General features: G+C 38.5%; 1 protein-coding gene across 2 annotated transcripts in view; it reads left to right on the forward strand.

Annotated features, from left to right (window-relative positions):
• The window catches only part of GRID1 (glutamate ionotropic receptor delta type subunit 1), a 492238-nt gene that overhangs the window by 451269 nt on the left and 14125 nt on the right, over positions 1–26844 (forward strand). The window contains exons 13-16 of one of the 2 annotated variants that reach the window (XM_071563483.1): positions 12744–12939; positions 20988–21154; positions 22479–22719; positions 22981–23067. In XM_071563483.1, coding sequence (XP_071419584.1) covers positions 12744–12939; positions 20988–21154; positions 22479–22719; positions 22981–23067 — 691 coding nt within the window. The remainder of the gene's footprint in view (positions 1–12743; positions 12940–20987; positions 21155–22478; positions 22720–22980; positions 23068–26844) is intronic. The other variant, XM_071563482.1, reaches the window with a different exon arrangement.

Consider the following 26844-nt stretch of genomic DNA (forward strand, 5'->3'; position numbering starts at 1 on the left):
GCAGGAAAAGAAAGGAAGTTTCCAGATGGGGCAGAGGAAGGATGCTTGCCCAGCTGTCCTCCCAGAGCCATGGCTGGTTGATTGACATTGAGCAGTGTCACTATGCTGTGCCTGGCACTATTCTCCACTTAGGTGGACCATCTTTCACATTCCAAGATTTGCATTGACAGCCTGCTATAAAAATGAAGTAGAGATCATACCTTCTATAGCCTAAAAGTTCAGTTTCATGCAAGCAATTCAAAAGGTGATCTCTTGGAAAAACATTCAGCAACTGTTCTTTGTGAGAATAAAGGCTGAACATGCCTGTGCTGTAGGTTGTGAAGGTAGGAGTTTCAGTTTTGGTGAGTTCAGTTTACAGTCATCTGTTTCATGTTGTGCTGATGAAATTAGCCATAAATTAAGAAATCAAAGTTTGTATGGGATAGCTGGGGTACAGGTATGTATCTTTTTGCCAGCTCTTCTCTGGACACTGGAACTTCAGTCAGAGGGTGACATAAATGGCTTTCTGGAGTGACACCTTTAATCATACAAGCTAAATTCATTGGTGTTGTGAGGAGGATTTGTTTTTCACTCTCTGGCCTTTTCTCTCGTGTGCATTTGTACAGTTCTCATGCCTTCGTAATGTGAATGCATATTTAGGCTAATGGTGGCACTACTCTTTAAAATCTCTCAAGAAAAAGAATGTCTTTGGTTTTGTAGGTCCTGAAAGAGTTTTTGCTGGCAGTATAATTTCTTAATGATTTCTGCCTTCTTCCACCTTCTTTTTATACTCCCTCATGTTAAGATAATTTGCATATGTGTCTTTGATATGGTTTCTTTCAGGATTTGTCAGCCCTTTTGTAGCCCTTTGTCTTTTAAAGCAATACCCCAAGAGATTTTTTTACTCCAGTTCTTGAAGTTTGTTGAGTCTGTCCTTTTGAAATGTATTATATTAATATTTTTGTTTGGGTTTGTTTTGCCTCAGGTTAGTGAGCTCCATCATCTTGCAAACACTTTTAATCTCGTTGCTTTTCTCATGACATTTCCATTCAAATCTACCAAATCTAAAAGAGCCACCCCTTTTATAAATGTATTCATGATAGTAGATCATTCATTCTCTCACCTTACACTCTTAACACCTTAACTGATAAATAGGATGGTATTTCATCTGCTGAAATACAAGTTGTGCTAATACATTCTAAAATGGTTATAGATGCCTTGACATCAGGTGAAAATCTATAAACTTGCCATTTAAAGAAAAGGCTTTAAAAATTAAATATCTTTATAAGGAGATTTAGAAACTATTCCTGTGTATGGGAAAAAAAAACGAAACCAAACCAAAACAAAAAAATCACTAAATGAAACAACCACAAACCCTCAGTAAAGCATTTTTAATTGATGCAGGTTATGAGTGTTAGGGGAGAAAGGAGCTGGAAATATAGTAACCCTGGGAACTAAGATACTACTTTTTTTTTCTACCATGAGTGTTTTCCTACTAGTTCTTAGTTCTTGTATTGCAAAAGATTTTCTAGAAAGAAAGAAAACTTTTCTGGAAATAGTACTGTGTTGCTATAGAGAAGAGTTGCATATGTGCTTTCCATTTCCTGGGTTCATCTGCCTTACTGAGCAATATTCTCTTCTTCTGCACATGTGCCCCCTTTGTAATGTAACACCGGAATGTTTCTGGACTCATCTGAACATGATGGAGAGAATAGTTTTGCCTTAGAAAAGCTATTTTGGTACAGCTGACAAAGTTTGTTACATTAAAAGAAATGTAATCACATGCACTAAAGTTGTTTGCCTTCTAAGCCATTAAAACCAGCCTAAGAGAATATGCCACTGATTTAATTTAATTGATTTATGAATAGTCATAGCTATCTCGAAAAGAATAGAAAACCATTAATTAGAATGGGGTGGATGTTAACTGTTGTATTCCTCACATATGGCAGTAATGCAATTTCCAAGCTCATATTTCAAGGTATGTAGTTAGGCTACCCAATAAACTAATAAATCTCAATATCAAGAAGAGCTAGTTGGGTTTGATGCAGTGCTTTCGGCATTTCTAGTATGAGGTCAGTATTCAGGCAAGGCTTGTGCTCAAAGTGAGGAGAGGAAGAGGCCAAAGGGGAAGATTTCTTCTCCTGTTCCCCACTTCTGTCCATCAGGGTGCAGTGGGAAGCACACCGTGTGCCATGTGCTTCAGTCCTCTGAGAAACAAGCTAGTGAGCCTCCAGACTTTAAAATATGCATGTGTGATGTGTGCACTTTCGACATCAATAATAACTGATGAATGCTATATGTGCTTTCACTATTAATGAAGAGCCCTATATTTTGATTTCCCAGGAGTATGCAGCACACGCTCTAACAATCATGATGTCTCTTCAGAGCCTTTCTGTTTTCTTCTCTTCTTTGTCAACATCGATAGCTTCTGCTTTACTCCCTGTGGGAAGGGAAGGGTGTGAAGCTTTTTTCCAGCATCACTTTGTACCTTTGACAGATAGGAATTCACCCAGCCCCTCTACCCGAGCTGTGAGGCTGCTGGCATGCAACAGCTGCTGATAAATCAAAACTTAATAAAGAGTTGAGTAGGACCTCATCCCACACAGGGATTTCATGGACTTTTATTGGAACTACTTCCAGGATAATGATATCCTAACAGTCATTGTACAAAGTACCACTAACCCCAAGTAAAGACTTTATAAGCCAGCACCAAGATGCCAGGCTTATCCGTTCCCCATTCTATTTAATTAAAAAGCTACTCTTTGTCATCTGAGTGCAAAACAGAATGTCAGTGCTATCAGTACTTATAACACCAGTCGAAAAGGAAGAAAGCAATTTCTTCCCTCTCGATCTTAATCATTAATCTTCATTAGGATTTTTAGCTTCCAAGTGTGAGTGGTAAAAGACATCAGTGCAGCAAACAATTTAAACTGCATCTGCATATGTAATACAGGTAGTTTGTTACTTTCATTGTAGGTAAAAGCATGTGTCAGTTGCCAGATGTGTTTGATTCAGACAATATGATTTTCATGCGAAATTTATGATATGTTTGATTTAGGTGAAGTGACTAAAACCTACTGTTGGGACTGAGTTGCTGTTAGACACCAGCTGCAGTTTTTATTTTAATTAATAATTTAAGGAGTAGAATACCTTGTTTTAATTAACATGTTAACCCTTTTAGCTACTCAGAGAAAGACCACAGTAGCAAAGTGGTTTAAAAGTAAAGCAAGAAAGCATTCAAAGGTAGTCCAAACAGGAGTATTTCTTTCCTCCAAACTTGCTACAAACTCTTGAGTTTTTTTCACCTTTTCTTTGCATTTTTATATCCTCCTCACTGTTGAATGGAATATGGAGTATGGGTAAAGAATCCAGGCTAATCCAGATTTTTTTAGCAGGACTGATTATTCTGGATTTGGAGGATGAGCAACAACTGCTCATAGCTACTCTGAACCCCTTTCCAGACTTTAAACTGAATCTACCAATGCCTTACGGATGTGCTGTTGTGCCAAGATTTTCCTTGATCTGTTCTGAAAATCTGCCCAGTCATGTAGTAGTTTAAATGTGGATCTGAGCATACAAATTAAAGCTCCTGATTTAAAAAACCTGAGCCTGCATCTTAAAAGAAACTGAAATGTTGAACAGTCTGTGTGTCTCTTTGTCAGTCTGATATTTTCCATTATTAAATACCAAACATGATGTGCAAACTGGGTAATAATATCTCAAGGTTATGAAATTTTTAGAAATATGGAAAATGGGGTTGTGCAAAGGGATCCTGGAAATGGCCTTGTAAATATAAAGGAAAGACTGCCTTCTGACTTCACTCCTCAGTGAGGCATCAGAGGAATTCATGTGAAATTATAAATGGCCAGGCATGAGAGAAACTCCATCCAGAAATCACAAACTATGGGCACCAGTGGATCCAGCTTTGAGATGAGAATGCTCAGAAAGCACCTTCCATTGCTACCACTATTAGTCGAATTATTTATTATGCTGGTTTTTGGTTTTGAAAACATTTCAAGCCAAGTAATCATTACTTCTGCTATAAGGACCATCATGGTTTCTTTACAATATGATAACAATTCAGAAAATATAGGATATTCAGAAAGAAATAATTTACAAATAAGCACTAAAATAAAAATAAAAAACACAAACACCCAACAGCCCTAGTTAATGGAAAAAAATCAGCAATCTGAGTGACTTTTATTGCCTGGAGGAGGTTTGGAGAAGAGGTGGGTTGGAAGTATAGTTACAAACACTGGACTGGCAATCAGGAGATGTTTAGCTGATTTCTAGCTGTTTAACAGATTTCTTTATGTGCAGTGCTGGAGCAGAGCCAGTGTCAGCTCTGGGCAAAATGAACTTGTATGATCCAGAGACAAGTCAAGTCACACTTGTACAGATCACTGCAGATGACTGGAGTTGCCGAGGTGGTCCTGAGGGCATCATTTAGAAATAGCAATGGATAGGAATACCCAGAGGTCTAATTTTGTTTACAGAAGAACCTGTTTTACTGATTATGATGAGAATCCACTTTGATTTTTGGATCCAAATTTGAGCCTCACAGCCAGAAATACTGTTAAGTCTTTTTTGAAAATGGGCATGTTTCCTAAATAAACTGCTGGAAGATATTAAGAAGTTCTGTGAGCAATGGGCCACAGCCTACTTGTATAGGGTTTGTCCTACATTCTCCACACTTTGGCTTTAGCAAAAATGCTGCAGATTTTTCTGAGATCGCTAAAGAGAGAGTGAGATTTGAAGTGCTGGTAATAGAACGTATTTCTGCTGCATCTCAGACTCTACACAAACCCTACAAATGTTTTGCCAATACAATGTGTGTAGCTAGTAATTAATTACTATACAAATCATAAACATGACAGTGCATAATTTAATAATGGCTTGATTGTCTTTGCATTTCACTGGTTATACCTACTGTTTTTTCCCTTCTTTTAAAACTTAGTCATGCTGTAGCTCTGCTGGAACAGAGTCCCAGTGAAAACAAGGAAATCATCTGTATGAGGAGTTAATAAGACAGTTTATTTTATTTTAGTTTACTTGACCGGTAGGAACTGAGGCTAGTGGAAGTCTTTGAATCAGTTTGAAAGCTCTGCAAGGTCTGTCTTTCTACTACTTTGTGTACATATTATTTGTCTGTTTTGTTTTTTGGTCTTCTTTCTCTTTATATTTTTGTCTCCAGTCCTGGAAACCCTGATGAATAGATCTCAGCGGTATTAGCATATCTGTTAAATCTTCTAGGTAGCCTACAAAGGAAATATCTTTGGGCAGCAGGAGAGAGAGGATCCTGATCCTACACTGGATAAGTGACAGAATTGTTTCCATCACACACGACACACAGAATGTAGCAAATCCCCTCCTCCTGTGGTAGAAATAAAGCTGGCTTGAACTTCCTTTCCCCAGGAAATCCAAAACTGAACGTTGCATTTTTCTTTTGGTTTCACCTCATGCAGGGCATTGTAGTCCCAGTCCAGACAAGGTATCACAAGGTTGCACCACACTGGCAGCATTGACCATTATTATCATGAAAGCAGCTACTGCAGTGCCATTACCTGCTGAGGAGTTTAATCACAGTTTGGTTTTGCTGTAGTAAAAGTATGTAGTTGACATGGCAATGTGTTGTGTGACACTTGTCAATTGATTGGTTTTTGCACTGGAAGAAATCCTGCTTGTTTGAAATCCTGTGTAGCAGCTGTTCCTGCCCCACAGATGATGACAAGAGTAGACATGGCCTTAACTGTCTGCTCTGTTTGTCTCCCCCTGTGATTTGGAAAGGCGCAGTCCTGGTGTGAAGGGCTGCAGCTCCAGGGATTCAGTGGAGTTTATTCTGTCAATACTGATGGCTTCCCCTGTAGAAACTCCCATAAGGCTTTTTCTGTTAAGGATTTGTGTAAAGTGGATGGTATTGTTCATGGAGAGCTGATAAAATGAGTTTTATACGGACTATAAAACAGTATATATTTGCAGGTGAAGGACTTGATCCAGCAAAATGTATACTAGTCATGCAAGTACTGCTTGCTGATTTCTACTGGACTTATCTCTGTTGGTAAATTTAAGAATTTATTTAGTATATTTGCTGAAAAAACCTGTTGGTCTGCACGTCACTGCACAGAGACAGAATTAAGAGCATTTAAAGTGATTTGATTTTCAGTGAAATGGAACAATGCTGAATTGGATCATGTCTCTATAGAGAAGCTGGCAATTTAACAATTGCTTTAAGAGCTCAGCTTGATTATTCAGTATTTCAAAAGAAGTCAGAGATGCACAAATTACAACTATGGGCTCAATTCTTCTGGAGTCTAAGGTTACTAGGTGTGGAGATAAACTAGCTTCCATTTTAGTATTCTCTGTACTAAGGCTACTGCCATTCTAACATTACCTTGAAGAGTTTTATTTGCCTCACAATCTTCAAAATAGTCCATATTTTAGTTTATGTATGTCCAGTTTAACACACACTAGTAACATTCCTCTGTAACAAATGTGGGAAAGATATACAAATATGGAAATATGTCATAATATGTTTTCTTTTTCTTTTAAGGAAATTTACTTTTTAGACTTGTAGGTGCTAAAGGTAGGTCAATTCTAATGCTACTTCATTGTTCAGCTAATATAACAGTCTTTCTCATAAAATTGAAGGCTTATGAAGTATCAGTTGTGCTACAGCTTACAGACACTAACTGCTATTCTGTCTTCCATTTTTAAGTGAGCCTATGCTTTTGTAACTTGGATTCAGCAGGACAGTGAAGCTTTTCATGCAAGTTCCTCAGTGTGAGTGTCATCCCCTAGTGGCAGTTTGTATCCACAACAGAGGGATTTTTGTTTTTTTTCCCAGCATTTCAACCAGTTAAACTATTCAACTCAGGGAGTCTAGCTCTAGGGAATGTCTTTAGGGGAAAGTTTGAACTCTGTTTCAGATGTTCTAATACATGCTTTACCTACTCATAAATTTTACTTAAAACTGGAGATCCAAAGTCCAAAGGTTGTTCATTTGGAATGATGGACTAAGGTTCAGATCCTTTTCCATGTAATTTTGGGTTATAAAAACTAATCATTACTCAAACCAAGACTGAGGTTCTGAATGGCAGAATCTTCTGCTCATGTAGACATTATCTGTACCATCACAGTACCACTTCAACCTTGATCCAGCTTTGCAGATGATTTTCTCACTGGAGATATCTACAAATGAGAAGCATATCTGGCAAAGCTTGCTTGGCTTTCAAATTCATCTCTCAGTAGGTGAATTGACATGGTCGACAACTAATGCCATTTCCTCATTTTTCCTCATTGTCATGGAAAATTCATCCATGGAGGGATGAGCAACTTTATGTCTCAAAATTCTGCACTTTTCTGCAGTTCACAGTAGGCAGAATTCTCTTTCAATTTCTTGCTTTTTACTGGTGATGACTTTATCAAATAAATCTTCTTTCAGACAGGTTTTTATATTCTAGGTTTCAGTTCATAAGTAGTTCTTGGCCTTACACTGCTGGTGTAAGGTTGTCAAATCAATTCAGATACTTTTCTTAGAAGTTTAGTGGTTTACTGTTCTTCCAGTGAATAAAGCAGGTATTTCCCTCTCATATGTCCTGCAGAGAAAACAGTTCTACTTAGGAACTGCACTTATATTTATTTCTGTAGATTTAATGGATTCTTAACTTTTGGAGGAAAAAAAGAGCTTAAAAGAAAATAAAGTAGCTTCAAGGTATTTAAAAATGGAAATTTAGGACTTGTGCTGTACCTTTTTCGCATGCATTTTTAAGGCTTCATTTAGGCAGAGCAGCTTAAAAAGTCTCATCATCTCTGGGACACTTTATCTTGATGGCAGCCGTCACCTAAAATATTATGCTGCATTGAGCAAAAATCTCAGGGTAGTGGCTTCTGAAGGTAAAAGAAGAACAGAGCTTGTTCACCACATTTGGAAAAATCAGTAAATTTATTTTGCTGTCTGTGTATGGCTTAGGGATTAATATTCATTAAGAAAATTAATTTTGGTTGAGAGGAATTATATATATCTTGTTGTCTGACAATTATAGTGCTGTGAAATGTACTTACAACAAAGCAGAACAAGGACAGGAGCTAAGCATGAAAAATTCTGCATAATTTTAGAATAATACTGTGGATTCAGAAATGTTTAAATATTTTTCTGTAAGTAATAGCAGACTGTAAATATCCCCAGTTTTACAGAGTCAGAACGTGGGCAGTTGTGAAAGCTCAGGAGAAACTACCTCTAAATCAATAATCTGTCAGGATTTTCCCATGTTGGTTTTTCTGAAGTCAAGATAAAATGCTGCATTTGTTATTGTGGTGTAAAAGACCACTCCTACATGACACCGTGGTGTCAGGCACTGGCCTGTTTACAGTAGTAGACCTTACACACAGGAGTTCTGATGTGCTGCTTGCTACAAACTTTATAAAAAAATGAACAGTAAGGATAAGGAAAAGCTCAATAAGCAAGTGTTTTTTGCCTTTTCCTCTTGTTCCTTTGTTTAGTAGACCTTATTTTAATAATAATAATTTTAAAAAAAATCTTGTTTTTAGAATTGACAGGAACCTGGTGGTTTTTTGAAAAATACTTTGATCATATCTGAGGGTCCTGATGACTCCAGTTGAGTTAATTAATCAGCAGTTACCTCAAAGCACCTGGTGTCAAGTTTAGTCTGTCACTTACTATTCATCCAGAAATCTTGGGCTTAAAGCAGTAGCAGAGTAAAATAACCTCCTATTGGCAGCATATTTTTAGTCTATACATTTACAGCTACATGAGGCTTTTAGTAGTAAGAAAACATCTCTGAACACTGTAACTTAACCAGTATTGCTATTCTGGCAATTATTTCTGGTGGTTTATTATAAATGCTGGTACAGCTATTGCCTGGCTGTGTCTTCTGCAGCATATGTTTTATGTCAGTATGTTCCTAAAAAACAAAACGAGCAGAGCACCCAGTTTTTGGTTGACTGTGCATGAAGTAATTGCTATTCCACTGGGAAGTACATATCAGTTGTTGCATTCATCTAGCAGACATAACTACAGGCATTAAATATTTTGGCTTGTAATACACTTTTAAGAGACACCATTTTGCTCCGGATTGACCACAGATACATTTACTTAAATCAATTGGTTTACATGTACTCGTCAATTATAGCAATCACACAGTGGATGTATTTATCTACAAATTGAAGTTGGGCTCCTGTAACTGTGGAACATTGGCTTTTTCTGCTTTACTAGCTTTATCTTTAATCACACTTACAGAGAGCCTTTAATGGGTTGTGAGATCCAATAATTGAGGTGGTAAGGTTAATGGGGCATCTTGTTATGCTACAGGTTTTTGTTGCAAATAATTTTATATGTTAAATGCATGAAGTCTTTGTGACAGGAAAGTGGAACAAGAATTTAAGTGGCTAAAGGAGAGGCATCCAGCTAGCAGCTGGTTGCAGAAAGAAACCTTAAGAACAATGACAGTAGCTGCCTTTAGAGAATGGCACAATTGTATGAGACAGACAGTATCTGAAATGTAGTGAATGATTTGGTCTGGCAATGACAAATCTGAGGGAGTTGAAATAATAGGGAGTTAAACCCCACACTTGTGGTTATCTTACTTCACCCTGTAAAAGGTAGGAGATTCTCATCTCTATTCAGTATCTTTCAGGTATGTGACTGTACTGACCAAAGCCAAATTTTTTGATCACTTCTCTGATCATGGAGATACTGAGCATCACCTACACTTTCAGTGCAGAAGTTCAGCAGAGACATATTTTTGTACAGAGTGAAGGACTGTGGTCTAGACCACTCTCTGTCAGGATGATTTCTGAGAGGTTTTTGGTAAAGGCATAAGGTTATTTTCTCACTTAGTCTCTATCCTTCTGAATTTATGCCACAGGAATCACTTGCAAGGTTAGTTATCAATTGTGCCTCTCACTGTATCCTTTGGTGACCATCTGTGTCTCTCACAGATATTTCCAGTGGTGGGAGAATTTCCTTTGTCATTGGCTGTTCTTATAATACATCAAACAGGGCAGTGTGAGAAAGGTACCCATAATCCTTAAGACACACAGTACTCCACATTTCCCCTTCCAAGGAAATGCTGCCAGCTAATTGGGTAGGTCAGCTTATTCCCCACATCCAGGCAAAGCTGGGCTTCCCTCCCTGCCTCCTGAACTGATAGTCTGTTGATTGCAAAGCACTTGATTTAAACCCAAATTTGCTCACTCTGCCTTGTGATGCTTACAGAACTGAAGAAACTGTGCTGCTCATAAATCAGCTGTGTTTTTGTACAGTACTGATTGTCAATAAAATATAATTTATCTAAAACAAAAACACCAATTGCCAGTGAAGTGCAATTTAGCTAAAACAAAAGGCACATTTCTGAGTAAAAGCTTCTGCAGCCTTAGAGGCAGTAGAAGTGATACAGAAAATAGTGACAATATTAAAATTGCAGGTTAATTTTTTTTTAAATACCCAAACTCTTGTGTTCAAACTTTCAAACAGAATAGCAGTACGAGCAGTAGGCATTTGTAAAGTTCATACCAGCTGAAAGATGTGTTAAAGAATATTAGCTAAATATTTTTCTGCTACTGTGCTTCTCCCAAACATGGTTTTACACATGCCAAAGTCTGTATGCTAAACCTGATGTGAAAAGGTTGCCACAGAAACCCTCCTGTGTGTATTGGATACCTTTCTTTGTCCTTTGTACATAAAATAAACAGAAATGTGTGTTTTTTAATGAGCACATCATCCATTCCCAGGATGTAAGCAACTGTATAGGATGTGATGAAACCTACTTTAAAAAAATAAGGACAGAATGATACAGCACATAATCATTTAGATAAAGACTGGAGGAAAACCGATCCTGTTCAGTGGAATGTACCTGTAGATTTAGGAGGCCAGAACAGACCTTTCAGGATTGTTAAAAAGAGAGAAGTTGACACAAATTGTCTCATTTTTTTCATTAGAATTTTGAATTTCCAACAAGCCCAAAGAAGTTTGTTTTGTACTTTATCAAAGTGCCATATAGAGACCTGAGGAAATAGTAGGTTTGGGGTTTGATGGAACTCCGAGAGTGTGCAATGTATATAGAGAAAAACTGTTCACACAATTTAAGAACTTGAAGCTGCTTAAGAGCTTAAAATGATAAAAAGTCCTTAACACAATTTAAGAACTTAAACCACTTAAACTGTTTGAAGCAGCTTGTGAGTTTGAAGCGTTTGGGAGGGCAGTGGTGGTGAGAGGCATCCCTGCTGAACTGCAGGCCTGGGCACAGAGCTGGCAGCACCCACATGGTGGGTCCCAGCAAAGGGGCCCTTTGGCAACTAAACTTGGGATGCCTGGAGCATATGTGAGGGAGAATAGAGAAGAGCTTGCTACATAATTTTGTATGTTATCTCTATTTGCCCAGATTGCTTTGCTTCAACTAGTGTTGCAGGGAATCTTACAGGAATGTGAGGTGTTGGCAGTGGCATCTCCCCAGAGAAACAGAGAGGAGGGTGGCAGAACAATATTGTCTGAGACAAGCCTTCAGCTGTGGCAAACAGCTTTGGCTCCTGGGCTCAAGGGAGGCTCCCCAGGGGCATTGTGGGGAAATCTGCATGAGCTGCAAGGCAAAATATGATGGTTTTATGGCTCCAGAAGGTGGAGGCAGGGATTGAGGTGGCATGAGTGGACCTTTGAGAAGTTTTGAGGAGGGATTTTTGATTCTGAAAGATTGTTTTTAGGGAAAAAGAATTGTGGGGGAGAGGGAGAGGCAGGAGAGTTGGTTTAATTTGACTGGTCTCAAGCAGTGTTAGTTGGTCATATCAGAAGCAGGTTGTTAGTATATGAAGTCACATGTTTATAAAACAGAAAATAACCCGTTATTTTTGAGATCCAGCTTGATCCCTGCTGCCATGTGTAGTGGTCAGTGGTGTGTTTGTGTGTGTGCTCAGATGAAAAAAAACATGGTGGGACTGCACCGAAGTGACACTTGAGGGCAAAGGAAGAAGGCACAGGAATGGGAATGAACATCTGAAGGGGAAACCAGCTAGGATACTGCTTAAATGTTTTGAAACCTGGGCTGGTTTTCATTGATGCAGGCAGTGGTTTACACCTTTTGGTGCAGGAAAGACTGTAAAACAGGAGTGAATTACATTCTGTACAATTTGAAAATAAATTGTGCATGCACAGCCACTCAGGGTAAGGCCTGTTTACACTTCCAGAGTGGTATATGATGAAAGTTAGTCCTGTGTGCGAATGAAAAATCCCTGTTTTACCAGAGGTTGTGAAAAGAGAGAGCAAGAGAGACTTAGTGGAAATTGGAAGCGAGACTTTTATTTGTTTGTTTAAAATAGTGATATTGATTTGGAGTCAGAGAGAGCATTGGTGTAACTGCAAACTAATTCCACTGAATTTTGGAAGGCATTTCTGGTGATGCTGATGGGGCTGGAAGTTTATGTTTATAATATGAGTTTTTACTCTGTTCAGGTAAGTCTTTATCACATCATATTCTGTGTGATCTTGGTGGCATAATATTTAACACAAATGTTGTCTGTCCAAAAACAGTGTTCACTGGGGAGAAACAGGGCTTGGGTATAGATAAGATCATATGAACTCAATACAATTAAATAAATCGTTGATTTTCTTTTATGATAAGGAAAGGATATGCAAGTGTTACTTGGTGAGGGTAAGTGCTTTCTGACTAATGACAGACATAGAAAGAAACCATTTAGTTAGTGAAATCTTGCTGTTGTGCACTTAATACTAATATCTCAATATTACTTAATTTCAGAACGTTTCAGGATCTGTCCAAACAGATGGATATATCTTATGGTACAGTCAGGGATTCAGCAGTGTATGAATACTTTAAAGCAAAAGGGACAAACCCTTTGGAGCAGGATAACACATTTGCTGAACTGTGGAGGACTATCAGTAAGAATAATGGGGCAGATAATTGCGTATCGAACCCTTCTGAAGGCATCAGAAAGGTAAGACTGGATCACAGGAGTTTTCTTTTAATTCTTGTATCACTGTTGTTTCTATGGAGTTAATGTTAAGTTTTGGGAAAGAAATTATAGTCAAATAAGAAAACCCTAAATTCATATCCAAAGTTCCATTTAGTATCTTGATGGCAGATAAGAACCATATTTTGGGGTCATGTATTTCAATTTAAGTACCTTAGCTCTGCCTAAGTCTTCAGTGTGTAATTCCTTCTTTGGATCTGGTCATAAGGTTTCTCAGTTACTTGGAAGTTTTGATAGTGCATTTTTGAGTGTCCTTCTTACATTATCCAGGTACTGACTCTTATCCTTTGCTCATTTGAGTTTGTGAGGGTTTTTTTCTTTGTTCATGAATTGAACTTATTGGAAACAAGAGTAAGAATCAAGGGATTCACAGAACATACACTCACTTCTCTCAAAACAGAAATTTAATGCAACATTTTTCTTTGTCTATTCCAAACTTTGAAAATGCATTCACCTGACACCGTGCTCTTGCATTTTATTTCTCTCTAATAAGACTATACTTCTTTTTTTGTTGTTTGTTGGTTTGGTTTGTTTGTTTTGGGTTTTTGTTTTTTTGTTCGTTTGTTTGTTTTGGTTTTGGTTTGTTTGAGGTTTTTTTGCTTTGTTTTGTTTGGTTTTTTTTGAAACTGAGCATTGATGTGAGTTTCAAGAACTGATGCACAACAGCTTGGGATCCTACATCTTTGTGCCAGGCCCTGTGATAAACAGCACTGGTTCAGATCAGACCATTACAAATGTCCACACTCTCTCATAGGTTGCCTCTCCCCTCTACTTCCCATCCTGAAGCTCAGCAAAGACAGATCATACCTTACATCAAATCACGTGTCCAGGAGATGAAGGGATGTAGACATGTTGTACACTTAAAGTGTTGCTCCTTTAGTGAAAAGTGTCCTCTTTATCTGTCAGTTGATTTTTTTTTTTAAACAAGCTAAAAGTCATTATTAACATAGTGAATATTTGATCAGAGGTACTCTTGTCAGTGAAACACTGGTTCTGAATTAATACATATTACTAGTTCTTTATACTTTTTTAAGTGGGAAATAATAATATCGTTGGGGTTTGTTTCTTTTTTTTACTTTGAATTCTTTTAAATCTTTTCTGAACAGTCAGGGGGAAAGTATTCAAAATCTCATGTTTTTTACAGTGCTTCAAAGAGGGTGAACACAGTAATGTGAGCCAACCCATTTCCCAATTCGATGTCCTTTAGCAAAATATCCCCAACTGTTTGCATGACTTTTGGACAAAATCTTTGTGCAAACACTGCTGTGTCTTCTCAGCACATGAGTATTTAGTGAAAAGTTTTGGTTCACCCTGCCTTTTCTCCCATCTCTCAGCTGAGCTTCCCTAAAGCCCTCTGCCCTCTGTTCCAGTGGCCTTTCTTCCCTGGTACAATGTAGAGCCCTAGCAATAGCAAAGTCTGCAGCATGTTCATTTATTTATTTGCTTATTTTTTTATTTATTTTATCTGCTCAGCATTTCATGAAAATGAGGCCTCTATTTTGAGAGATTTTGGTAGCATTTAAAGGAGAAATAGAGACGTTAAGTACTTCTCTATGTACTGTAGCATCTAAGCCAATAATAAAACAGTTTACCTTAGAAAAATGTAGAGTGTGTCACTTTTCTTTTTTCTCTTATACTGTTCTTATGGCAGTGGGTGCTCTTTATCCATGAAATTGTAAATACACTTATTCTGTAAGGCTGCTGCATGCTGCCATTTATGATAGGTAGATTTGCCTAAGCCGGAAATGTAAGTGTAGATTGGCAGGCTGCTGAGAATACCAATTGTATTGTCTGTATGGAACTGGCAGCTCCATCCTATCTATGTGATAATAACTTCTCATGTGAAGTTTGATTTCAATATTGTAGAGTGATTTTTTATATGACTAGATCAGCTCATTCAATTACTGTCAACAACCAAATTTTACTTCAGTCCCCAAAGATGACCGAGGCTGCTATTTGATTAGACACCTACATAAATTGGGATTAATATTTAATAACATTGTCAACTAAACTGTTGTGTTTATAGTTTAAGTGTCACTTTTCCTAGCTCATTGAGCTCTTTCAATAAACAGACAAGTTTTCTAAGTCAAGTATTACTGCTAGAAATTCTGCTTTTTTCTAAAGGAGAATTGATGTCAGCCAAGGAAGTGAGTTTCCATCCATAAACACGTATTCCTGTATGAAAGAGATGTAAGTGTGCCTTAGAAAGATATTTTATAGGAAATGGGAAATCTAAATCTCTCTAGCATAAAAAGATCTATAAAACATTTTTCTGAACGACGACTTGCCTGACACGATGGAAAAAAAAAATCTCTACTATCCTTTCTTCCCTTCTCCGTTTCATTTTCTTCAGACAGTATCACAGTTCAGCTGTGGTTACAAACAGAGCAGTGTCACTTCAATGCACTCAAGGGGAGTGCTGGTTGTTTATGCTCCTGGCAGGTATTTTGGGAGTTTTTCTCTATTCCATCTCTCTCTATTTCACAGAGGTTTTCCTACTCCCTTTGACTGTCTGAAAACAAAAGGATGGTAAGTGGAGGAAAGTCCTGAGAGTTTTTGAGGTGTTTGGTTGCCAGGGCAGAGGTCTGTCTTCAGACTCTGCACAGTCCCTGTAGTCACAGTGACCATCTCCCACTGGCAAGGCACAGCTTTTACAACAGTGGGAGAGCCACAGAAAAGGCACTGACACAGTTCAGTGTCACATAAGTGACAGGAGGATGTTTCAGAGATGGGTAGGGCAGAGAAGCTGCTTTTGTTGCACTCCCAAGGTAGCTGAAAGTGGTCACTGGAGATGGAAAATGTCCTCCTGTTCACCAGTGTCTCTGCATAACATACAAGGTTACCAAACAAGTCACAACTCCATATAAAATGCTATTTTGCCACTTGAGCTTTCTGGTGCTATAACAGATGAGGATTGACTAATGCTGTCATAGGAAAGGTTCCTTCTGGGTCAAGCTGCAGCCAGGATGCCCAGGAAGCGTGCAGAGGGTACTCCTGCCATCTTATCCCAGGTGGGCATTTGTACTGGAATCACAAGCATTTCTAAGGCATTTGTAAATCTCAGCAATCCTTTTGCATAATACCCAGTAGCAATCAGTTTTCAGGGTAATTATTAATTACACTGACATGCACAATAACCTGTGGGTTTTTTCATTGTGGGAACCCATTTTTGCATTGAAAGAATGAAGTAATATGTACCCCATGTAATGCCATTATCTGTTACATATTCACATAAGAGAATTAAACTTTTGTTGCATTTTATAAAGCCCTGCTTTGCTTGAGACTGTTTGTTCCCCTGTTCAATCAATTTGGTGCCAAAATTTCTTTGTATCCTTTCCTTTCTTATGCTGTATCACTTCTGATCAAAAGTGATCAAAACTAAATAAAGCACAAAGTGAGAATGCATCATTGATTCAGGCAATAGCACAGTAAGAATTTATTCCTTTCCTTTTTTTCTCCCTTCAAAAAGTCCCTCTCTCTTAATGAACAGCAAACATTAAATCAGACCAATCTTGTTGAACAGTCACCTCTATCCATTCTCATTTTGAGAGTAAAAGTAATTTAAAACTTCAATTAATATGATTTTTTAAAAACCATTTTTCCAATAATTTATTGTCCACAGTGAATTTTATATTGTGAATTGTGGTTGTTCATCCCTCTGCTTTCACAGACCCTCATAAATTTCTCCATTTCTTGACCCATCAGCCTTTGAAGTAAAAGAAAATTCTTCCTTAAACCTGAATCTGTTGCATCCTATAATGTTTCCTTAATTATTTTAATGTTGGAAACATTTCAACAGGATTAAATAGCATGCCTTTCTTTTTATTAGAACTGTTTTACTTCTCTTAAAGTGCTTTTTTGTAGATAATAAATGTTATCCAAGCATATTTTTGAACTACTCCACTAATGCCAATGTAAAGGTCATTTTTTGATATTTCTGTGGTACCGGCCATATAATGGGATCAGCTACAGTGACACTCTGTTCTGGCAGTAAATTAATGATGAATTTTGCATTAATCTGACACTTCTGTCTTTATAATTATGGCTTCTTTATAATTTAATCTGGAATTAATCTTTTTTTTTCCTATTATTACCATTTCTTACTATGCTTTCTTTGAAAAAACATCATTTAACCATCAATAAGCCAAGACCCTTTAAACAATATTCTTCTGTCTCCCTCCACATTGAAGAGGAGGTTGCTTACTGCTTTTCTGGAGTATTATATTTTTTTTGTGTGGTCTTTCTTATGCCTAGGAAGCAATCTTCTTTGGCCTTTTAATTTTTTTATGATTGTGAAGAAGAAGTATTTTTTAATATAAGCTTTGCCCTGGAGTTCCTTTTTATTAAATCTGCTTTCTTACATCTCTTAAGCCAAAGATAAATCTGGTGTCTTTGGTGGGAGTCAAAGTAGTTGTGCTACCTGTGTGGAATAAATTGAGTGCTGCTTTGGCTGGCTTTCAGATAAAGAGGATGTGGAAAGTTTAACCAAGTGGTTTTTGCCTGTATGCTGACAGTCACAATAAGGCCATAGCAAAGGAAAAAACTGTGAAAGGCAATTAGATGTCCAAAGTACAAATTTTAGCTTATTAATCTGTGTTTAATTTCAGTAATATTTTATTCAAGCCACCTTACCTATTCTTAGCTGGTGTTTGCCACAGGCCCTTTTCCAGCCTTCTCTCTATTCTGTCTTTGCAATGATGTCTGATCACTAGAACCTTTTTATGGGCCCTAAAAACATACAATTGAGGCTTTAGATGGCTGAGTTGTGAATGCAGGAGCCTGAGGATATGATATTGGCGTGTTTTGATCAGAACTTGCTTACATGGGTAGGTACATCTGTGTCATATGCATCTAGGGAGCTTGATGTGTTTCTTGCCCATCTCATGGGGCAGTGCTAGGTCTTCCTGCCTCCAGTACCCCTATGGCCTGGCAGCCAAGGGGCATGCTCATGTGCACACATGCATTCTTTCATGCAAAAAGAAATGAAAAATTTAAACAGCCTTTAAAAATTTGGTGTTGATTCTTCATTGAAAATAAGTGTCAATTTGATTTTATTTGGCTCTTACCACTTGCCTAGTGAAGGTATATAAAAAGGAAACATACTTCAAACACACATGTATGTATGTCTTGTACATATGGTTTTTTGTAGTTTGACAGCTTTTCTTTAAATTGAGCAAATGATGCTGTTTAGCTGTCACAACAGATATTAATAGGGAAGGGAAGGATGCTGTATTTAGAGAGCAACTAAACATTTTGTTATAAGAAAACTTTCCACATAATGAACACTCTAAGTCTCCACTCCTCAGAGAAGAAAATTTTGCAAGTGGAAGAAGTTTTGAAAGAAACACATCTTCCCTTAGAGAAGAGGGATCTCTGGAGAGTCTGGTTTTGGTATCAGAGAGGGGGAGCAGTCTTACACCCAGTATTTCTGGTAGATGAGATGTACAAGCAACTAAGAGTCTAAGACTCGGATTCCTGTTTATGCTAAAAAGATCAGGCTGTTTGAGAAATAGTGCTCTGCAGTTTTGATGACATTGGATAGAATGATTTCTGTGAGAAAAATAGAATGCAGAATAGATATAGAGAGCCGTGGTAGACTTTGGTCACTGATGACTTATACTTGTTGGACATAATTTGGAGTAGCAACACTGCAAACGCAAGATAAGCAGAAGTTTACAAAAGCTCTGCTGTCCGTCATTGAAAGTCAGTGAACAAAACTCTTCTCTATATAAAATAAAATACAGAAAACCAGGGCTTGAAAAGTAGCATCAATAACATGATTTTCCTGTAGTCATTGCATTATAATGGAAATTGAATATTTGAGGAAGATTGTGTTCCTCAAGTATTCCTAAGAAATAGATGAGGAATGTATTATACATTGTCATTGTTCTTTTTTTTCTGAACCATAAATTTGAAAAAGTGATTTACAGACCAATTCTGAAAGAACAAAAGGTAGATACAGCTCTTTAATCCAAACAAACATACAAAACAGAAACCAAAAAGCAATGAGAGAATCTGAGAGAACAACCAACCAACCAAAAAAAAAAAAACCCAAAAAAACAAAAACAACAAAAAAAACCCTAGAGAAATGCAAGACACATTTTATCACAGTGACGTAGGCCAAATCTTTTCTGGGTGTCCTGTTTCTGTATATACATCAGGCAAGATTTTGATCTCTGATACCATAGATTTTGAATAATTCTGTGTACAGTATCAAGAGCTGTTGCCTTTGTTTCCACGAGTGCTTATTTTTAATGCACTTAAACTGGAACAGTTTTATGTCATAGGTATCAGAAGCCTATGTACTATTTTCCAAAGAACATAACCTGTCTGAGTTGTGCAAAACCAGGGTCTTAGATGGTCCTTCCCTGCCAGGATCACTAGCAGGACTGATGGTCATTGTCTGTGGTCCTTCACCAGGTAGGAGGTGTATCAGCACCATCACAGGTTTCAAAGTGTAAAATGGGAATAATTGAAGCCTATCACAGGAAGGTCAGGGAGGAAGATGCAGAGATTTGCAGTTAGTTATATGTGATTATTCAGAAAATGCCTTTGAAGAGTGTCTTTTAGGCTTCCAAGAACAGCGGTTGCTGGCAGAATTCAGGCTAGATACCTGTACAGGCTACATACCTTGTACAAAACCCTGTATTGGTAGGTTATGAAGCCTTTTCTGGTGGTCACTTATAGTGAAGAGTAATTTGTCCTTTTCTCCTGTGTGCCACTATTGCCAGATTAGGTAAATAGCCAGGTGGAGTATCCCAATGCAGATGTGGAAGTCTTGCTCTGATCTGATTTCATAGTGATAATAAAGTGCAAGATATTTTTATGAATATGCTGGTTTAATAAGTTGTGTCAGCTAAATTAATGTATGATGGTAACAGTAGATGTGGCTCCTGTACGATTAACTCCTATTATAGCTCCCTCGTTTGCATTGATCTGACCTAAAGATCTGCCATGATCTAGTAATCAGAGTGGAGCTGGATCTAGGGTTGGACTTGATGGACTCAGAGGTCTCTTCCAACTCAGTTCATTCTGTGATTCTAAAGAAGGATCTGAAATCACTCAAAGTTTATTTTAAAAAAATAAAAATCTGCATTCATGACTGGTCATGTATTTACCTTGGATGTTCCAGCCCATCTGTTCTGTTGTCCACTAGAGACTTAAATACTTACTTCTAAAATATATTAGGAAACTGATTACTTTAATGAACTTTTGTTTTGTTTTTGGGTTGTTTTTTTTATTTGCTTTATTCAATCCCTAACCAGATGTTTCTTCCTTCTTGTGTTAAGGTGATTTACATTCACAGTATGCACTGTGTGCAGCCATTGGTTTCAGTCCCAATTAACTCTGATGTTTAAGGACATCTGCATGAGTGTGTGTTAAAATAAAACAGTATTTATCCCAAAACTGAGATAATAGGAGATTCTTGTGAAACTTCTTAACCTGTGAAGAAGAGAGGGAACTCTTTAAACTCAGAGCGTGCCTTTTGTTGAAGGACTAACATAGCTCTTAGAAGGCTTTTGTTTATTCAAAAGGGAAATCTCTTTATTTACATGTTTATATCAGCAAATCTTCAAAGTTACAATTTTGGTGACTGTGATGACAAAGGAACACAACTTAGTGCTCATGCTGTACTTATCTTGTTACATGAATGTATGGAATCAGCACATTCCATGTCTCCTAGAAAACATGCATAAAATTCTGTAATTTAAAGAAATATCTTTAATTTATAATTAATAACCCGTTACATAAACTTTACCTATACTTACAGTGTGATATTTCATCCTATTAAAAAAGGAAGATATTTAAGCAAGACTTGAAGCAGATGAGGTGCTGCTGGGAGGGAGGAGTGTTGTGTATTAAGATGTTGGAAGTCTACAGATAAATTGTGACCTAATGAGATACCACCAAAGAATAATTACAAGATCTGGAATTTTTTGTTGGCTTGGGTTTTGTCTTACCTTGAAATGCATTTTAGTTTAGATTGTGTTGGTTTTGTGCTGTATTTACAGGCAAAGAAAGGAAATTATGCTTTCCTGTGGGATGTGACAGTGGTGGAATATGCTGCGCTGACAGATGATGAATGCTCTGTGACAGTCATTGGAAACAGCATCAGCAGCAAAGGATATGGGATAGCACTCCAGCATGGAAGTCCCTACAGAGATCTTTTCTCCCAGAGGTAAACTGAAAGCTCATTTTATAGGATTCCTCTCTACAGCCAGTTGTTCACATTAATGTTGGCATTTAATTGATAATAGTCAATGAATACACAACAGCAGAGAGGTAACGAGTTCAGGCTCAAACAAAGCTGATACTTCTGCTCCATCTGCATGTGGTTTGGGAGGAAGGGACTGGAGGTGATGTGTGGCCTCACACACTCAAGCAGCACTCCCTCTGGCACAAAGGACTGGTGTCCTCAGAGCTTTGTGTGAGATAGAGGAGAGCTTGAAGAGAGATCTTGTTTTCATGCTATGTTTTGTAGACTCTGGAGCAATGTGTTGCTCCCTGCCGTAAGTAGGTAGTAACGCCCTGGCTTATCCTTTAGGATGGAGAGACAGGTCAAAGACTCACAATGGCACAGGGAGACAAGAATTGCCAAGTATTGCATGGGACTGCCAATACAAGGAGAGTATAAAACTATGCTATTTAGTGATCTCTGAGCTATCAGCTAGGAATATGCTTTTCATGTGAATTTGTACACTGAAATGAAGACATGCAGTTGTGCAGGCATGTGTGGCCTTAGCAGAAGGTGAGCTGGTGCTCCACTCCAGGCAGGGCACTGAAGCAAGATTTTCTCATCTTGCTCCTTCTCTATAAAAAGGAGCAAAACTCCAGCTGCATAACTAGAGACAAAGCTGTCTCAAGAGAACAGATTGTTAGTAAACAGCTAAAACAGCTATCAAACCAAATCCAAAATGAATCATTCATGCAGAGAAGGGACACTTCACAAGAGACAAAACAATGATTAATTAGCAACTGTTAACACAGTAATTCAAGCATTAAGTAACAGCACTGAAGTAAAATCCTTTTGAATAAACTACATTTGCTGAAGTAAATGAGTTGGTTGCTGCTTAAACATATTTGTATTAACTGGTGCACAAACAGTAGCACGTTTAGCCTCACATGGTTTTGAAATTATTGTGGGAGAGCAGCAGTAGAGTGGGTTGAGCATTTCACTAGTGGGACCAGCTGTTGCTGCTGAATGTAGCCAGACCGGGCATGACTAACTGGTGATTTCCCTTGGAAATGCTATTTACATTGCAGTGGAATTTTTGACAGTATTTTTCTCTGAAGTTACCCGGTGGAGTTTACCTGCTGCTGTGAGTAGAAAGAAATCTTGGTATAGCAGAGTGTCAGATGAGAAATAAATCACTGTGGGGTGTGTGTGGGGGAGTTTTGAACTGTGGGGTGATAGATTTAAGAGTTGTGCAGCATAAGGAAAACACCCAAATCTGTGAAAAAGTATAATTGAAAATAATACTTGTCTTTTGTAATTTCTGCAGGATCCTAGAGTTGCAGGAAAGTGGAGATTTGGATGTTCTTAAACAGAAATGGTGGCCACGGATGGGACGTTGTGACCTGAATAGCCATACCAATGCACAGACAGATGGGAAGGCACTCAAGCTTCACAGTTTTGCAGGCGTTTTCTGCATTTTAGCAATAGGCCTTCTTCTTGCTTGCTTGGTGGCAGCATTGGAGTTGTGGTGGAACAGCAACCGTTGTCATCAAGAAACACCGAAAGAGGTCCATAACTTTTATTCTTATCACAATTAAAAGTAGAAAGCACAAAAGAAAGAGAGAGCAAGTGAAAGTTGTGGGATTTTAGGTGCTCTCATGCAATAAATTTGATTTATTTTGATTTGCCATACTAAGCTTTGCATATAACTTTTTGGGTGGTTGTTTCTAAGCAAATAAAAAAAACAAACAAACGTGTCTTTTGTGCACATGGAAGGTGCCAAACTGACAGCCCTGGAGACTAAAGTCCTCTATTTATTTATAGAGCAGATACAGCATGGGCAGCAGCAGTGCAAACTTCCCCTCATTGCCCCACCAATGTGCCTCAACCCTGACCTGGAGAGACCACCTTTAGGGGTAAGAGAGTAGTTCAGAATCACGCCCTTGACCACTCTGCTGTGAGTGACGGGGAGGCCAGTCATGAGCACCCAGTTGTGCCATCTCTGGTAATGTTTCCTCTGATCTGAGCCCCCACCCACTGGCTGTGAGAACCACGTCTGTCCTGCGCAGGCCGTGCAGCTGCCAGCCATCTGGTAGCTGCTTTCCTTCATGGCTGACCTCGGCTGAGTCTGAAGAGGTACATGAGCAATTAAAAATAAACCAGCTGGTTAATAATTGATTATGCGATATTGTCATGACACTGTTTAAATGCTTCCTTTCTTTTGAAGTCAGTTTTATTTCTAAAAGTAGTAGCCTCTGACAGAACTGACCTTCATATAACTTGTTTTGCCTAGAAAAATGCATCTGAGAATTTCTTGGGTTTGAAGGTTCCATGCACAGCAGTAATAGTTATCAATGCTATGATAGAATACTCAGTCCATACTCAGATCTGTCCTGCATGAAGCCTGTATTTGTTTGCAGAGATTAAATGTTTAACAAACTAACCTCTTGTAATTTTGGAGACACTGAAGCATTTGTAGGTGATTTCATCTTGGAACAGATGTTTGTTACAAGCAAATAATAGCAGTGAGCTGCACTACAGCTGGAAAGTAGTATGTAGCCCATCAATTCCAATCTATATTTCTCAAGTTGCAGTAGTACTAGACTAATGGGCATAGCTATCACCCGTAAGCAATTTTGGTAAATTGGCAACCTGGTCTAGTGGATGGCATCCCTTCCCATGGCAGAGGGGTTAGAACCAGAGGATCTTCAAGGTCCCTTCCAACCCAAACTGTCCTATAATTCTATGATTTTGCCCTGTTGCCTTGTAGAAGTCACTCCTGCTGTAACCCCAAAGGTCCCCCCACCTCAGCATTGCCAAGGCCTAAAGCCCAGTGGTGAGTGGTTCACCATGAAAGCTTGGCAAAGCAAGGAGCAGGGGTGTTGTCTGAAGTGTCATGTTGTGTGTGCACAAGCATTCATCTGGCCAGACTATGTAGTGAGTTCCCCTCCCTATGCTCTGGGACTCACCTTTGTGTATCTTTGTAGAGTGAGATGAGAATATGACTCAATGGCAGTTTTATATAGCTAAGGTGAAATAATTCACTCTTTCATTGCAAGTACTCATTTTCCATTGCTGAAAAAGAATCTGCCTTCCCAAGTTTAAATATATTCTTTTTTCCTGTCCCCTTCATTTCTGTTTTTGTAACTGTAGGAAGGAGTACTACATATCCCTGCCCTATCCCATCCAGTCTTTCTCCCTTTCTCATCCTTGTCCTCCTTCCTTTTCCCTCCAGTGCACTCTTGATCAGGGTTGTTCTGTGCATCCGTACTGCTCTTTTGCAGTTTATGGGACAAACAATATAATACTTTTAAGCTTCTGTGTTCTAAAGTCTGCTGTTGTTACCCACATGGTACAGCTGTGCTTGGGAAGATCACTGTGTGTGGGGCTGGGTCTGCCCTTGGAGCACAACCAGGCTGGGTTAAGGAGGCAGATTAAACTCAGGGACAGTGCAGGGACAGGTTCTGGAAAGACCAGTGATTTGGGTGCTACTGAAAGAGAGGGAACAGAGTCAGTGGGAGCCCTGGCACATATAGGTGTTAAGGTTGAATGAGAAAGTGCGTGTTCCCAATGACAGGGCGTGGGGTTGAGCCAAGTTGGCCAGGAGGAAGACACATGGAAGGTGTGCCAGGCAGGCAGGATGGGGTGGAATGAGAGGTCCCTGAAAGGAGCAGCTGGAGGCAACGGAAGGCAAGCAGCTAGAGGTGCCTTTGGATCCTTAGGGACCCTATGCCTAGGTGTAAGACAGCCACACTGCTGTTGCAGTCTAAGCTCTGATCCCACCGCACACCAGGGTTTGGGGCTTCTGGTCTCAGTGACCACAACATCCACTGAACTAAATTAGCAAACAAATGTAGCAGATATTTCCTGGCAGATTAAGAGTCAGAGATATTTTATTTATGTGCGACCAGTGAGGAGGTGTTGAAATGGGATTGCTGATGGCTACTACAATTAAGAGAGGAAACTAAGTTTCAGAAGAGATGGTGTACATGGGTTGAAGGTTTTTGACATGTTTAGAGGAACTAAGTTTCAAAACTTTGGGAAGAACAGGATCCACGGCTGAGGGGACTGTGGAGTCTGGGTACTCCTCTGCGTAAGCCAGAAGAAGTGGCTGAGCATGGTGTAGGGGACCAAAAGCAAAAGGAGGATTTGATCTCCAGGAGGAGCATGTCAGAATATCTCATTTTAACCACTGTGTATTTCTGGCATTTCTACAGCAAGAGGCATAGTGACAGAGCTGCAGCACTTGAGGCATGCACAGAACATTAAAAACCACCTCTTAGCTGCATCTGGTACTCCAGCCAAGTCATTAGTTCAGTAACAACTGCAAACTCAAGTCATGCTGCCAATTTTCTTTTGCTTTTGAGAAGGCTTTGGCAAAACATTAGTGTTGTGATATCACTTAGAAATTGTGGGAATGAGGTTTTCTCCCAAGCATTTGCTTTGTGAAGTGCAGAGCTTGTGAAGGGTCACAGAAGAGGCTGATTCTATGATTAGACTTTCATGTCACCTATGAGGCAAAGGAGAAGGTGGCAACATTTGGTTTCTGTGACCCTTAGCCTGTTAGGAGCTTTATAAATCCATTGTACAAAATTATAGTGGAATCAGAGCTGAATGAGGAGTTGTCATGACTCGCAGAGCTCTTATGTTACATTCTTGGTTTGGCATAGCCCACTCAGTGTGCTGTATCATGTCAACAGCTGCCAACTCAAAGAGAAAAAAAAGAGATGTTGGGAAGATGGATATACAACCACTATACCAGATTTATGACAGGGTTGGATGGTGTGCAGCTTGCTGGAGAGAGAGTGTAAGCATTTTTTGGAGGCTCTTATTTTGTATGTTAAGGGTCTGGGAAGTCCAGGATTAGAAGAATGCACAGCCTTCATTAGCATTGGAGAAATGTTTTCAGGTGACATTAAGGTATTGGGTTTTGCCAGTTTCCACTTTGTACTCCTTAGGCTTTTATGAAGGTTAGCCTGAGACAATACATTGATGTTCAAGGACTCAGAGTCTACATGGTATAAATCACAGCTCTTAATTACAGAGAGTGAGAACAATGTAGTGTTAACTGTGTGCCTGGGTGGAACAGGAAGCCTGTCTTTTCAAACCTGACAACAGAACTTGGACTTTAACATTAACCTGGTTTACTTTTGTAGAGACTTTATAGGAAGACTTGTGTAAGGTGAAGACTGCTTCCAGTTGGAATATTTTTTTACATTATCACATATGAAGAAACTCTGACCCACAAAATTAAGAAAAACATAGTATTGCTTCTACCCATTAAGTCAATTCATTAAGATAAACATCCAGGGAAAGAAAAATTTCCCTTATTTTCCCAAAGACACGATTGTCATTGATTCACAATTGTATCATCCAAAGAATAGTGAAATTTCTTGTTAGAAAAGTGATCTTATTTTTCAGGATATTGATACAAGACATTTTTATTCTATTTGAAACAAATTTGTAAAAAATATTTCTAATGATTTCTGCTTTACAAATCTTAACATTATCCCTATTAATTCTTCATTTAATCCTTATCTGATCAGATTAACAAAAGAAATATTAGTTCCAACATCAGGGGAAAAATGTATAGCTGCAACACCATGCCACATCTTCTATAAGGGCTCAAGTTTGTAATTTCAGAGTTGAAAAGGTAGCTGGTAGAGTTAAAATGCCCTTATTAATTTCTAATT

This window comes from Pithys albifrons, chromosome 9, assembly GCF_047495875.1.
Source record: "Pithys albifrons albifrons isolate INPA30051 chromosome 9, PitAlb_v1, whole genome shotgun sequence".
Taxonomy (NCBI): domain Eukaryota; kingdom Metazoa; phylum Chordata; class Aves; order Passeriformes; family Thamnophilidae; genus Pithys; species Pithys albifrons.